The 12,790-nt window shown below is 58.1% G+C and overlaps 2 protein-coding genes across 2 annotated transcripts; both read left to right on the top strand.

Moving 5' to 3' along the window:
- The first annotated feature begins 1,292 nt into the window (after positions 1–1,292).
- DNAAF3 (dynein axonemal assembly factor 3) lies at positions 1,293–7,295 on the top strand. Its single transcript, XM_028095070.2, has 12 exons — positions 1,293–1,359; positions 1,472–1,560; positions 1,840–1,976; positions 2,344–2,437; positions 4,056–4,213; positions 4,492–4,674; positions 4,790–4,915; positions 5,017–5,139; positions 5,292–5,418; positions 6,182–6,296; positions 6,459–6,533; positions 6,618–7,295. The coding sequence occupies exons 2-12, from the start codon at positions 1,476–1,478 to the stop codon at positions 6,982–6,984; spliced, it is 1,590 nt and encodes a 529-aa protein (XP_027950871.2). The 5' UTR covers positions 1,293–1,359; positions 1,472–1,475; the 3' UTR covers positions 6,985–7,295.
- A 1,705-nt stretch (positions 7,296–9,000) lies between these two features.
- On the top strand, positions 9,001–12,180 carry TNNI3 (troponin I3, cardiac type). Its single transcript, XM_088027024.1, has 8 exons — positions 9,001–9,011; positions 9,239–9,251; positions 9,398–9,484; positions 9,920–9,961; positions 10,242–10,373; positions 10,762–10,851; positions 11,382–11,558; positions 12,097–12,180. The coding sequence occupies exons 1-8, from the start codon at positions 9,001–9,003 to the stop codon at positions 12,178–12,180; spliced, it is 636 nt and encodes a 211-aa protein (XP_087883150.1).
- Positions 12,181–12,790: the final 610 nt, after the last annotated feature.

Raw genomic sequence — 12,790 nt, 5'->3', positions numbered from 1 at the left:
GTCTGCCTATTTCCATGGCGTAAATGCCCCCACTGTGGCTGATTTCAAGCCACCAGTGTGAAGTCACTGCATATGGAGTCGAGAGGAGATGCTTATTAGTATACTATCATATAGTAAAATAGTATTTCCCAGGGTCAGGACAGAGGTTCCAAAATTTAAGGCAAAGCCGACGAAACAAAACTACCAGTCACCAAGATAAATAGTGTTTTAATGCAACATTTTTAAAAATTAAAATTAAGGCAAAAAAAAAAAAAGAGAGAGAGAGAGAGAGATCCTGGGGCACCTGGGTGGCTCAGTCCTGTTAAGCGTCTGCCTTCGGATGAGGTCATGATCCCACAGTCCTGGGATCAAGCCCCGCGCCGAGCTCCCTGCTCCGCGGGAAGCCTGCTTCTCCCTCTACCACTCCCCCTGCTTCTGTTCCCTCTCTCGCTGTGTCTCTCTCTGTCAAATAAATAAATAAAATCTTTTAAAAAAGAGAGAGAGAGATCCATGATGGATGAAATATAAAAATTTTAAAGACAGAGTCTGACCCTGCACTTGGACCACTCTGCTTCATCCCAATCCTGGCCCTATTTCTCATAAAATTTTACGTAGAAAAATAGACAGTCAGTGGTCGTAGTTTGCCAATTTGATTTTTTTAGTTATTACGTTAAAATATTATTTCCTTCATTTGGGTATGACAATTGATGTAAAAAACCTTAAGACCATCAACAACAGGAAAGTATAGTAAAATAAGAAGTGATGAGTTTTGAGTATGTATTACCTTTATTTTAACGTAATGCATTTAACTTGAATTTAATTTTAGTAATTAGTGAAAGAGTTTAATTTTTAGTAATGACTGTGCGTAACAACCAGGTCGCAGAATTACTGACACTTGAACAACAGGGGGCTAGTGCTAGCTAGCCCCAGCCCTTCGCTGCGTTTCCCGCCTGGGTGGTAGGACCACGGTGTGAGAGGTAAGGGGACCCAGAGGTCTAGGTGGCGTCACTTTAATTTGAATTAATCAAGATTCTGTTCCGTTCTAGGTCAACTTGAGTCGGCTCATACCTTCCCCATCCCAGAAATGTGGATCGCCCCAGGCCCCGCCCCTTCTCCTCCAGCGCCGTCGTCATGACAACCGCGTCCACACGCCCTCCACACCCGCGAGCGCTCCCATTGGCCAAAAGTTCGTAGCAGGCAGGTCCCCCTCGCTCCATTGGTCAGTTGATCGCGCCGGTGCCAACCCGCGTACTCCCATTGGCTGATTGGTCGAAAAGGAAGGGGGCTCTGGGCAGTTGCGTGTAGGGGGTGCAGAACAGCGGCGCCGCACCGAGCAGGGAGGGAAGGAGGGGGCGTCCCGGAGTCTCTGGAAGGATAGAGGTGAGGGGGTGTCACATGGAGGAGAGGGGCGAGAAGGGAGGGGCGGTGAGAGGGGCATGGGTGAGCGACGCAGAGACGATGGTTGGGGGACCCCAGGATGTCTGTTCTGCAGGGCCATGACCACACCGGCAGGTTCGGGAGCAGGCTTCGGCTCCGTGTCCTGGTGGGGCCTGTCCCCGGCGCTGGACCTGCAGGCTGAGAGTGAGTCCCCACCCAGGACCACATCTGACCGGGCGGCTGCCTTCCCAGCCTGGCAGGCGGCGCGCTAACGTTCCCCGAGGCTCCAACGGTGGAGCCGCCCCTCACTGGGCAGCCCACGTGACCCCTGCGGACTACAAGTCCCAGAATGCTTAGAGGCACAGATCCCTTGAGAATCTAGGCCAGGAGTGCGAGTCCTGCTGGAAGTTGTAGTCCATCGTTCTGAGGAGGCTGCAGGGGGCGCTCTCCAGGCCACTACCCCAGCCTGCGTCATCTTGCCAGGTCCTCCTGTGGACTCCAGGGGCGGTACAGAGCCCAGGACCCCCGAGCTAGATGTACTGCTGCTGGGCTCCGTGGATGGGCGGCACCTGCTTCGGACCCTGGCCCGGGCGGCGCTCTGGCCTCGCAAGAGGTTGCATGTGAGCTGGGATTCTGGGGTCGTGGAGGGAGGAGGATGAGGAGGAGAGCCCAGATTCCTAAGTCCTTGAGGGAGAAGGGAGCTGGAGGCCTGGACTGCTAGGTCCGAGGGAGGTAGAAGCTGGGAACCCAAACTCCTGGGCTGGGGACTCTTGGGTTCAAGTGGGAGGGAGAGCCTAAAGACTGCGTCTCCTGAGTGACGGTGGGGAGGAGGGTTCTGAGTGCCCAGACTCCCGTGTTTGAAGGAAGGGGTCCGGTGTACAGGATGCCTGGATCCTGTGGGTTGGAGGCTGAGGTCTTCCTTTCCTGGGTCTCCTAGGAGCCAGGGACACAAATCTCAGAATCGTTTTGCTCTGTCTGTCCTTCCAGTTCTATGTGCTAGAGAATAATCTGGAAGCTGTGGCCCGACATATGCTGATCTTCAGCCTAGCTTTGGAGGAACCTGAGAAGATGGGGTTGCAAGGTCAGTTGCAAGGACCCAGACATTCTGGCCCCCAGCCTCTTCCCCCTACGTAGGCCCAGAAAGAGGCAGATACCAGCCCCAGGTCACTCAGCAAGCAGAGCCTGAATTTGAACAGACTGTCTCAGTCCAGACTTCGCTCGAGGCGTTAAGCCGAAGTCATTGTCACTGAGAAATCATCATCCCTGCGTCCCTGCCCAAATCCTCCTCCTCCTTCCAGGGCTGCCTCCTCCAGGCAGACTCTCTGGGATTCATGCCTCTAACTGAGGATACTCAGGCCTGTGGGGAGGCTCTGCAAAGGACTGAGTTCAGCTCAGCCAAACCCTCCCCACCTCTGGGGGACTCACTACCTCTTAAGAAGTCCTTTCATCTCTTTTGGCCCTCTGGTGTGGTAGGAGGGATTCTGGCATTTCAATGGTACAATGAAACGTTTTGGTCATTGTTCCCACCTGTACAAAAATATACTATCTCCTAGAGCCATTGAGAGAATCCCAGGAGAAAATCCACATAAATTCTCAGCCCAGTGCATGCCACAGGGTAAGCATTCAAAGCCTCCTACCACACCAGAGGGCCAAGAGAGATGAAAGGACTTCTTAAGAGGTAGTGAGTCCCCCAGAGGTGGGGCGGGTTTGGCTGAGCTGAACTCAGTCCTTTGCAGAGCCTCCCCACAGGCCTGAGTATCCTCAGTTAGAGGCATGAATCCCAGAGAGTCTGCCTGGAGGAGGCAGCCCTGGAAGGAGGAGGAGGATTTGGGCAGGGACGCAGGGATGATGATTTCTCAGTGACAATGACTTCGGCTTAACGCCTCGAGCGAAGTCTGGACTGAGACAGTCTGTTCAAATTCAGGCTCTGCTTGCTGAGTGACCTGGGGCTGGTATCTGCCTCTTTCTGGGCCTATGTTGTTCTTACATTGATAAAATGGAGATCCTAAAAGTTCTTTTCCCATAGAGTTCTTGAGAGGATTCAATTAAAAAAAAAAAAAAAGCATAGCTCCTGGATTGTGATGCAGACTCAGTACCTCTTAGTGATGATTATTGTTATCACGAGTATGGATGGTAGTTGTCGTTAATAGCCCAGAGCATTCGGAATACGCTGCACACATTTCACAGCGCACCTTGTAAAAGGCTCTGAAACAACTAGATCTGTCTAACTAAAGGTATATAGCTCTATACGATCCTTAAACCACTAAATGAAACAATTTACATATTGATAGAGATACATCGATATAGATGTATATGTATATACAACTAAAGGTATATAGTTCTCTTGTAAGATTCCTAACTAAAATGGAACAATTTAACACTGTACTATTTTAACACGCATCAACCTCCATTTCCGTCCGTATCTATATATAACTCTTTCTTTTTTAAGGCAAGGAAAATTTGACCTTGAAATTCAGAATTGGGCTCATCTGGAGGGTGGGGAAGACTAGAAGGAGGCCTAGGTTAGGTATAAGTTATTCTTTGTGTTTGAGGGATGGGTGAGGAGCTGGCCGGGGTCCCTAATGCTCCCATGACTATGACATAATAAGATTACTATAAAGAGGGTATGCGTCATCCACACGGGTCTCATTTCTGGGTTCCTTCCTCTGCTCCCCCCACTAATCCCCCTTCCCCCCCAGAGAGGAGCGAGACCTTCCTGGAGGTGTGGGGGAACGCGCTGCTGCGCCCCCAGGTGGCCGCCTTCGTACGCGCCCAGGCCAACCGCCTGGCGCACCTGGTCCCGGAGCCCGACCGCCTGGCGGAGCAGCTGCCCTGGCTCAGCCTGGATGCCCTCAAGGTGCCGTCACCGCCCAGGATCTGGATGGCCACGGGAAGAATGGAAATGGGCAGCCCCAAAGGGTGTTCGTTGATGGAGTTCGAGCCCCAGCTCCCCGGCTCCCAGTGTGGGATGTGACCTAGGGGGTGGCTTCTCCTCTCTGAACTTCAGTTTCTTCATCTGAGAAATGGGAGAATGGTTCCCACACCCTGGGATGGAAGGGAGGGTAAAGCGGGAGAAACAGCTCTCCCTGCAGCCCTCTCTCCCTCGCTGTGTCCCCACGCATGCTGGCCGTGCAGTTCCGCGAGCGCGACGCCCTGGAAGCTATGTTCCGCTTCTGGGCCGGCGGGGAGAAGGGGCCCGAGGCCTTCCCCATGAGCCGCCTCTGGGACTCCAGGCTGCGTCACTACCTGGGCTCCCGTTACGACGCCCGGCGCGGTGTCAGCGACTGGGACTTGCACATGAAGCTGCACGACCGTGGGGTGAGGGGCCTGGGAGAGGGGCTGGGGGCCCAGACTCCTGGGACTAAGGGAGGAGGGGCTGGGGGCCCATATACCAGATTTGCTTAGATCTCTGTCCATTCCTTCTCCTACCCAGGCCCGAGTCATCCACACTCGCGAGTTCCGGCGATGGAGGGACACGGGCGTCGCCTTTGAGCTCAGAGACTCCAGCGCCTACCATGTGCCAAACCGGACCCTTGCGTCTGGTCGCCTTCTGAGTCATGTGCGTGTCCACTCGCTGCCCTAGCCAGTCCTTTCCAAGGACACAGGAACCGGGGTCTCCAACACTGACCTCCCCTGCCTTTTCTCTCCCGGCTTTCCCAGCACGGAGAGCGTGTCGCAGCGCGCGGGTACTGGGGGGACATCGCCACGGGGCCATTCGTGGCATTTGGCATCGAAGCGGATGATGACAGCCTCCTACGGACCAGCAACGGACAGCCAGTCAAGGTGTGTGACTGGAGGTGCTGGGCCTGGGGGAGGTCCCGCCTCTCTGTACTTTCTAAACCCAGTCTGGAAATCCAAGCTAGCACTGGGCATTGGGGGGAGGCCCTGCCCTAGGCCCTGCCTTGTCACCCTGGCTGCGCCCCTTCTCTCCCCAGACCGCTGGTGAGATCACTCAGCACAACGTGACGGAGCTGTTCCGAGAGGTGGCCGCCTGGGGGCGCCCGAGAAAAACCCTTGGAAACCCCAAGGAGGTGCACCAAGACGGGGATGGAAGCCCAGAGGGTAAGCGTCGGCGTCAGCTCACCCCCTTGAAATGGGAGTTGGGTGGTGAAGTGGGCACATCCTCCTCTGGGGAAGAGTGGGACCCAGACCCCCATCCTGGGCTTCAGGTATTTAATGTGCAAGTGCTTACCAGTATGGTTTCCAATGCCTGCCTAAGTGGTCTCCTGTTCCTGACGTTGTGTTCTTGTTTCTTTGTATTTCTCTCCCTTTCCTAAATCCTGACACCATGTTATCATTCTGAAGTCCAACAGTAGAATTCTAATCCTACCTGCAGAAGTCTAAGAGACAGAACATTCTAGCAAGGTGCTAGGTCCCAGCTCACTTTTGGGAGACTCCCCGCCCCCCATTCTGGTCGTGCCTGACTTGTAACCATCCCTCAAGCTGGCTCTTCCTGGGTATCTGGATACCCTGTATGGCCCTGGGCCTCCCACTCCTTATGTATGTATGTACGTATGTATTTAACAGCGAGAGAGGGAACACACGCAGGGGGAGTGGGGGAGGGAGAAGCAGGCTTCCCGCGGAGCAGGGAGCCCGGGATCACGACCTGAGCCGAAGGCAGACGCTTAACGACTGAGCCACCCAGGCGCCCCTCTTTTCCTCTCTCGAGTCTCAGTTGCCTAGTCTGTAAAATGGGTCTCTGCTTGCCGGGCTGACCTTCCCAGAGTTTTCCAGGAATCCATCTACGAGAAAGGGCTTCAGGACAGGCAAGGAGTGTTCTCTCCAAGCTTTGTGTGTCTGCCTAACTCTGCCAGTTCTTCCCCAGCTGTCCCTGCCCTGGAATTCTTCACTGTGCACTTCCTACCTCTGGGCTCTGCCCAGACCCTTCACCACAGGAGCTGCTACAAGGAACGGTTCCAGCTTCTCTATGTGGCCTGTGGGTAAGAGAGAGGTTCCCAGACTTCCTTCCCCCAGCTCCTCCTCCCTGACACCCAGGAATCCTGGCCCCCAGCCCCTCCTTAATCAGTGTCTGGATCCCCTAGCCCCACTCCTCCCTCAGGACCTGAAAGTCTCAGCCTTGGCCCTCCCTTTCCTCTGCACAGGATGGTGCATCTTCTCAGCCCAGATCTCGGGGCCTGCGTGGTCCCTGGAGGACGCCTGGTGGTGGAGTTAGCCCGGTGAGCCAGCGGAGGGCAGAGCAGGGAACGTCCAGGCTGAGGGCTGAAAGCCGGGACCTCTAACGGGCCCCTTCCTGGTTTCAGGTACCTGGTGGACCTGCGGCAGGAGCAGCTGCAGGGGTTTGCCACCCGGGTCGGGGAGCTAGCTCGGGCGGCTGGGTTCACCCCCTGGCCCCAAGCCAGGCCCTCAGAGACCTTCGCACGCTTCTACAAGGCCCCGGACTCGGCTTGCCACCGCCCTGATGCAGCTGTGGGCTCCGTGACTCCGCCCCCTGAGGTCCTGGTCCCGCCCCTTGAGGACCAGGGCCAGCCTCTGGAACGCCGGACCCCACCCTCTGGGCTCCTCAAGCAGCCCTCAGAGTCTCCAGCTCCACCCACAGAGAGTCAGACCCCAACACCAGAGAGTCTGACTACACCCCCAGATGCCCGGTCCCCCATCGCTGACTTGTAAAGTCAGGTCCTGGAATTAGAGCCCACCTCTAGAATACTCAGTTGTATTCTCAGCAGTCTTAGGCAGCTCCAGAGGTGCTGCTAGAATTTCAGATTACTTTCCTGGGATTCTATATTCTGTTCCTAGAATTCTAGATTGTTCTTTCAGGGCGCCTGGGTGGCTCAGTTGGTTAAGCGACTGCCTTCGGCTCAGGTCATGATCCTGGAGTCCTGGGATCGAGTCCCGCATCGGGCTCCCTGCTCGGCGAGGAGCCTGCTTCTCCCTCTGACCCTCTCCCCTCTCATGTACTCTCTCTCTCTCTCATTCTCGCTCTCTCAGATAAATAAATCTTTAAAAAAAAATACATTGTTCTTTCAGAGTTACGCGTTCCACTCTTGAGACTCTAAACACCGTCTACAGAGATCCGGCCCTGAGTCTTAGGCCCTCTGTGTGGCCTCCTGGGGATTGGGGGAATCTGCTCTCCCGGCCGCTCAACACCCACACTGTCCCAGTAAAGAGAGCAGGGTCCTCTTCGTGTGCCCATGTGTCTTTCCAGGCTTCAGTCTTGTCTCCAGGGCTGGGAGAGGGGCTGTGCTAGGGCGGTCAAGAGAGGCGACCTAGTTCCTAGTGAGCTAGAGGTGGATTTCTCCATGCTTTTGTTGCCTGAGAGTCTGGGCCATACGTGGATCCTCAAATAAATCAACAAAATTTATTGAGTGGCTAACAGGTTTGGGATACAGAAACTGACCATAGTTCATATGAAGATTGCAGTTTAGTGTGGGGATGAGGCCCAGACTCCTGGGTCTCAGGGAGGAGGGGAATGGGGGCTGGACTCCTGGGTCTGAGGGAGGAGAAGGGGCTGGGGTTCCTGGACTCCTGAGTCTGAGGGAGGAGGATGGGGCCGGGGGCCTGGATTCCTGAGTCTGAGGGAGGAGGGGCCGGGGGCCTGGACTCCTGGGTCTGAGGGAGGAGGGGCCGGGGGCCTGGACTCCTGGGTCTGAGGGAGGAGGGGCCGGGGGCCTGGACTCCTGGGTCTGAGGGAGGAGGGGGCTGGGGGCCTGGACTCCTGGGTCTGAGGGAGGAGGGGGCTGGGGGCCTGGACTCCTGGGTCTGAGGGAGGAGGGGGCTGGGGGCCTGGACTCCTGGGTCTGAGGGAGGAGGGCCTGGGGGCCTGGACTCCTGGGTCTGAGGGAGGAGCGGCTGGGGGCCTAGGCTCCTCGGTTTGAGGGAGGAGGGCCTGGGGCCTGGACTCCTGGGTCTGAGGGAGGAGGGGCTGGGGGTCCTGACTCCTGGGTCTGAGGGAGGAGGGGCCGGGGGCCTGGACTCCTGGGTCTGAGGGAGGAGGGGCTGGGGGTCCTGACTCCTGGGTCTGAGGGAGGAGGGGGCTGGGGGCCTGGACTCCTGGGTCTGAGGGAGGAGGGGGCTGGGGGCCTGGACTCCTGGGTCTGAAAGAGGAGGGGCTGGGGGCCTGGACTCCTGGGTCGGAGGGAGGAGGGGGCTGGGGGCCTGGACTCCTGGGTCTGAGGGAGGAGGGCCTGGGGGCCTGGACTCCTGGGTCTGAGGGAGGAGCGGCTGGGGGCCTAGGCTCCTCGGTTTGAGGGAGGAGGGCCTGGGGCCTGGACTCCTGGGTCTGAGGGAGGAGGGGCTGGGGGTCCTGACTCCTGGGTCTGAGGGAGGAGGGGGCTGGGGGCCTGGACTCCTGGGTCTGAGGGAGGAGGGGGCTGGGGGCCTGGACTCCTGGGTCTGAGTTCCCAGGCCGCCAAGGTGGAAGGGTGATCCAGCTGGAGCACTGCCTGGCCCACCCCATCCCTCACGCGCCCCAGTTATCTCGCATCCTGGGCAGGGGGAGGAGGTGACAGCAGTATATTTAGTCTCAGTCCACGCCACTTGTCTCAGTGTCCTCAGTCAAGTTTGAGCAGCCCGGAGGAGAACGAAGCCCCAGGGGCCTTCAAGGTCAGCCCGGACGTGCCCTCACTGACCCTCCAAGCGCCCCTTGCCCTTTCTCTGCCTCCTGCAACCCCTGGCCTGAGTCTCAGCATGGCGGACGAGTGAGTGCAGCTGGGTAACTCGGACTCCCGAGGCCTGAGGCGGTGGGAGGTGGACACAGGGCCTGAGAAGGGAGGTGGGGACGGGATCCCTGGGTGTCTGCACGAGGGAAGAGTTTGGGACTCAGACCCCCTAGGACCCAAGGATGGGGGAGCTGGTGGGCCGGAGTCCCTTAGACTGGACGGACACAGCCCCCTCATTAATCCCCCCTCCCTGTCTCTCCCTCCAGGAGCAGCGATGCGGTGAGAGGGGGCACCGGCCGGGGGCGACCAACGGGGGGGGGCGCAGCAGAAAGGGGCCTGGGGCAGGAGTCTGCAACCCCAGGACACCGCGTGGTGGGGGGCTGGGGGGGCCCGGCGGTGACGCGGCTCCGTTCCCCCAACCCCAGGCGGAGTGCCCGCCCCCCGCTCCCACCCCGATCCGACGACGGTCCTCGGCCAACTACCGCGCGTACGCCACGGAGCCGCACGCCAAGGTGAGGGCGGGGCTGCGCGGGTCTCAGTTCCGAGTCCACAGAGGTGGGCGGCACCTAGGGGTGGGGGCGGGGCCAGAGCCTCAGATGGGGCGGGGCTTTGGTCGCGGGCGGAGCCTAGGAGGATGCCGCGCTTCAAGGGCGGGGTTTTGCAGAGGGAGGGCTCGGATTGGTGAGACCTGCCTATGGGCGGAGTTCCGTTGCCCGTGGGAACTGCGACTGCTTAGGGTAGAGAGGGCGGTGCCTAACCAGTCAGGGGCCAGGATTGGTGAATGGGGATGAGGGGCGTGGCTTCCCGTAGAGTCGTGGCTGGAGCTGGAGGCAGGCCCAAAGCTGGACCAGGCGTGAGGGAGTGGCTGTGAGCCCCCCCCCCCGCCCCGCACCGTCCGTCTTCCATTCCCCGCCCTGATTGTCCCTTGCTCCATTCCACCCCGGCAGAAGAAGTCCAAGATCTCCGCCTCGAGGAAACTGCAGCTGAAGGTGCCGACGGGCCTGGAGGGGGCTCCTAGGTGTCCTCAGGGGGCAGAGCTTGGGGGTTGGGTGCATGGGGGGCGGGGCCTCCGTGGCGAGCGGGCGGGGCTTGTGGCAAGCCGCTTTGGAACGATGGACCCGACCTTGAGGGGGAGTGTCTCTGCGGGACCGCTGACCGGGCCTGGGACTAGAGAGTGGGCTGTCCCGGCCAGGGCGGCTTCCCCGGTGCGGCGCGGCCCTCATCCGCTATCCCGGGGGAGGGCTGCGGCCCTTGGCCTCCCCTCCGCAGACCCTGATGCTGCAGATTGCGAAGCAAGAGCTGGAGCGGGAGGCGGAGGAGCGGCGCGGAGAGAAGGGGCGCGCTCTGAGCACGCGGTGCCAGCCCCTGGAGCTGGCCGGGCTGGGCTTCGCGGAGCTGCAGGTACCCGCTCTCAGAGGGACTCCTGCCCAGCTGGGGATCCAAGGTTCCTAATGTCCGGTCTTGCATCCTTGGGACTCACGGGTCTAGTCACTATGCCCCACTTCTGCTGGGGACCTTGGGGTCCAGTCTCCCAATCCTTACCCTCAGGAGTTCAGGAATATGGCCTGCAGCTGCCTACAGTCTCAAAATCCAGAGGTTGATTTCTCTAGTCCCAGTTCCATCAGATTCTCTGGACTCCTGGCTCCTAGCACCCTTTCTTCGAGCTGCCCCAGAGTCCAGCTTCAAACTATTCCTCCAGGACCAGATGTCCAGACCCCCAGCCCCTCCTCTTTCAGACTCAGGACTCGGGGTCCCCCTCCCACCACATATACCACCACTCCTTGACCAGGACTTGTGCCGACAACTCCACGCCCGCGTGGACAAAGTGGATGAAGAGAGATACGACGTGGAGGCGAAAGTCACCAAGAACATCACGGAGGTGGGGAGTATTGGGCAGTCTCGGTCTCTTCAGGGTAGGGTCTGGTGCCTGTCCCCTTGCAGCTGTGTGTGGTTGCAGACGCCAGGAGACCCAGGATAGCTCTGTGGGGCTGGAAGGGACGGGGCAGAAGAATGAGTGTAGAGTGGTTAGGGAAAGCTGTTCCAGGCAGACGGAACAGCATGCAAAAGCCAGGAGATGAAAAAGCGAAGATGTGTCTGTGGAAATGTGTAGCCGGAGCATCGAGTGTTGATGAGTGAGCTCAGGCATGGCTCAGGGAATTGTGGGATGCACACAGCTGCACCGGGATGTGTCAGTGTTTTGCAAAGAGGAGACTGGACAGATCGCGGGGGGGGGGGGACTTAGAGTTATTGGATGAGGCCCTTGGAATTTTTCCCGAAGGCGGTGGGAGCTGAGCCTGGATGAGGCCTACATAGGCTTGGAGAGAGATAGGAGGGAAATGTAGGGTGAAAGCATGGGGCCGGAGGAGGTGGAGTGGGGAGGTCTCCACCTCCTCTTATGGCTGCTCCCAGATCGCAGATCTGACCCAGAAGATCTTTGACCTTCGGGGCAAATTTAAGCGGCCCACCCTGCGGAGGGTGAGGATCTCTGCGGATGCCATGATGCAGGCATTGCTGGGCGCCAGGGCTAAGGAGACCTTAGACCTGCGGGCCCACCTCAAGCAGGTGAAGAAGGAGGACACAGAGAAGGTGAGTGTGGCTCGGGCCAGGGAAGGGGGTGCTCAGAGGAGAGGGTGTGGGGCACAACAGTCCTAGGGCCTACACTCAGGGCAGATGATAGTTGGAGTTATGGGGAGAAGAATCTGGTAAGGGGTCCTCAGTGGGAACTGTAGCAGGGGCATAGGAAGTGCAAGAGGAAGACAGAAACTGGAAGGGGAAGCCAGGAAGTGCATGAGGGAGAAAGGAAGTAGCAAGGAGTCAGGGAGTGTGTGAGGTCTACAGGAAGTCCATGAGAGAGAAAAATAGTGCATGGGGGAGAAAAGAAGGGGAAGACGCAGAGGCTCCTAGGAAGAGACGTAAGCAAGGAGGCCCTCAGTGCATGTGTTAGACAGGATGTGCATGGGGGCAAATTTGACGGGATTGCCTGAGGGGACGGGAAGTGTTCCAGAACCAGATCCCGGGATGGACATCCAAAACACAGTGGCCCAGCAGGCTGGAGGGTGGGCGGAGGATATTTGAGAGACTGTAGACCAGGGAGAGACCCTAACCCTTCACCCCATTCCTCCAGGAAAACCGGGAGGTGGGAGACTGGCGTAAGAACATCGATGCGCTGAGTGGAATGGAGGGCCGCAAGAAAAAGTTTGAAGGCTGAGCCGGCCTGCCCCCTGCCCTAGCCCTGAAGGTGTCCCGGAGGAATAAAGCTTCTTTCTGAGCTAGGAGTGGCTGCATGTCTGCTGCCTGGGGGGTGGGGGGTGAGGTGTGAGGGTGACGAGGGGACAGAGGGCAGGGCCCCCCAAGCCACACCACACCGCAGGAGCAGAGCTGGTGCGTTCTCAGCTCTTCTGCTGCACCTGGGGTGCAGAGAGGCTCAGACCAAGGCCCAAAGACACAGAGAGACCCAGAGACCCACAGAGAGGGAGTAAAGACACAGATTCCTAGAAAGATGTGCAAAGAAAGGGACAATGGAGAAGCAGATGTATACCACAAAGCCCAGAGACCACTGAAAGAAAGAAATAGGGACCCAGAGGGAGAATGGCAGAGACATGGGGAAGGACGCCCTCGAAAGAGCTAGAAAGATAGAGACACGAATCCAGAGACAAAGAGAGACAGAAATGGGGTCACAGGCAGATACCGATACATACTGAGAGGGGCCGATTCACAGAGACACCCACAGAAATGCAGAGACAAAAATGCACGGGGAGACAAGGGGAGTGAAAGACACAGACGTGGAGAGTTGCAGACAAAGCCTGAAACAGACCCAG

This window comes from Eumetopias jubatus, unplaced genomic scaffold, assembly GCF_037043125.1.
Source record: "Eumetopias jubatus isolate StellerSeaLion01/CBP00866 unplaced genomic scaffold, mEumJub1_p1.0 scaffold_10, whole genome shotgun sequence".
NCBI classification, from domain to species: Eukaryota; Metazoa; Chordata; class Mammalia; order Carnivora; family Otariidae; genus Eumetopias; species Eumetopias jubatus.
The sequence above is the reverse complement of the archived record's forward strand: the minus strand, read 5'-3'. Positions and strand labels throughout refer to the sequence as shown.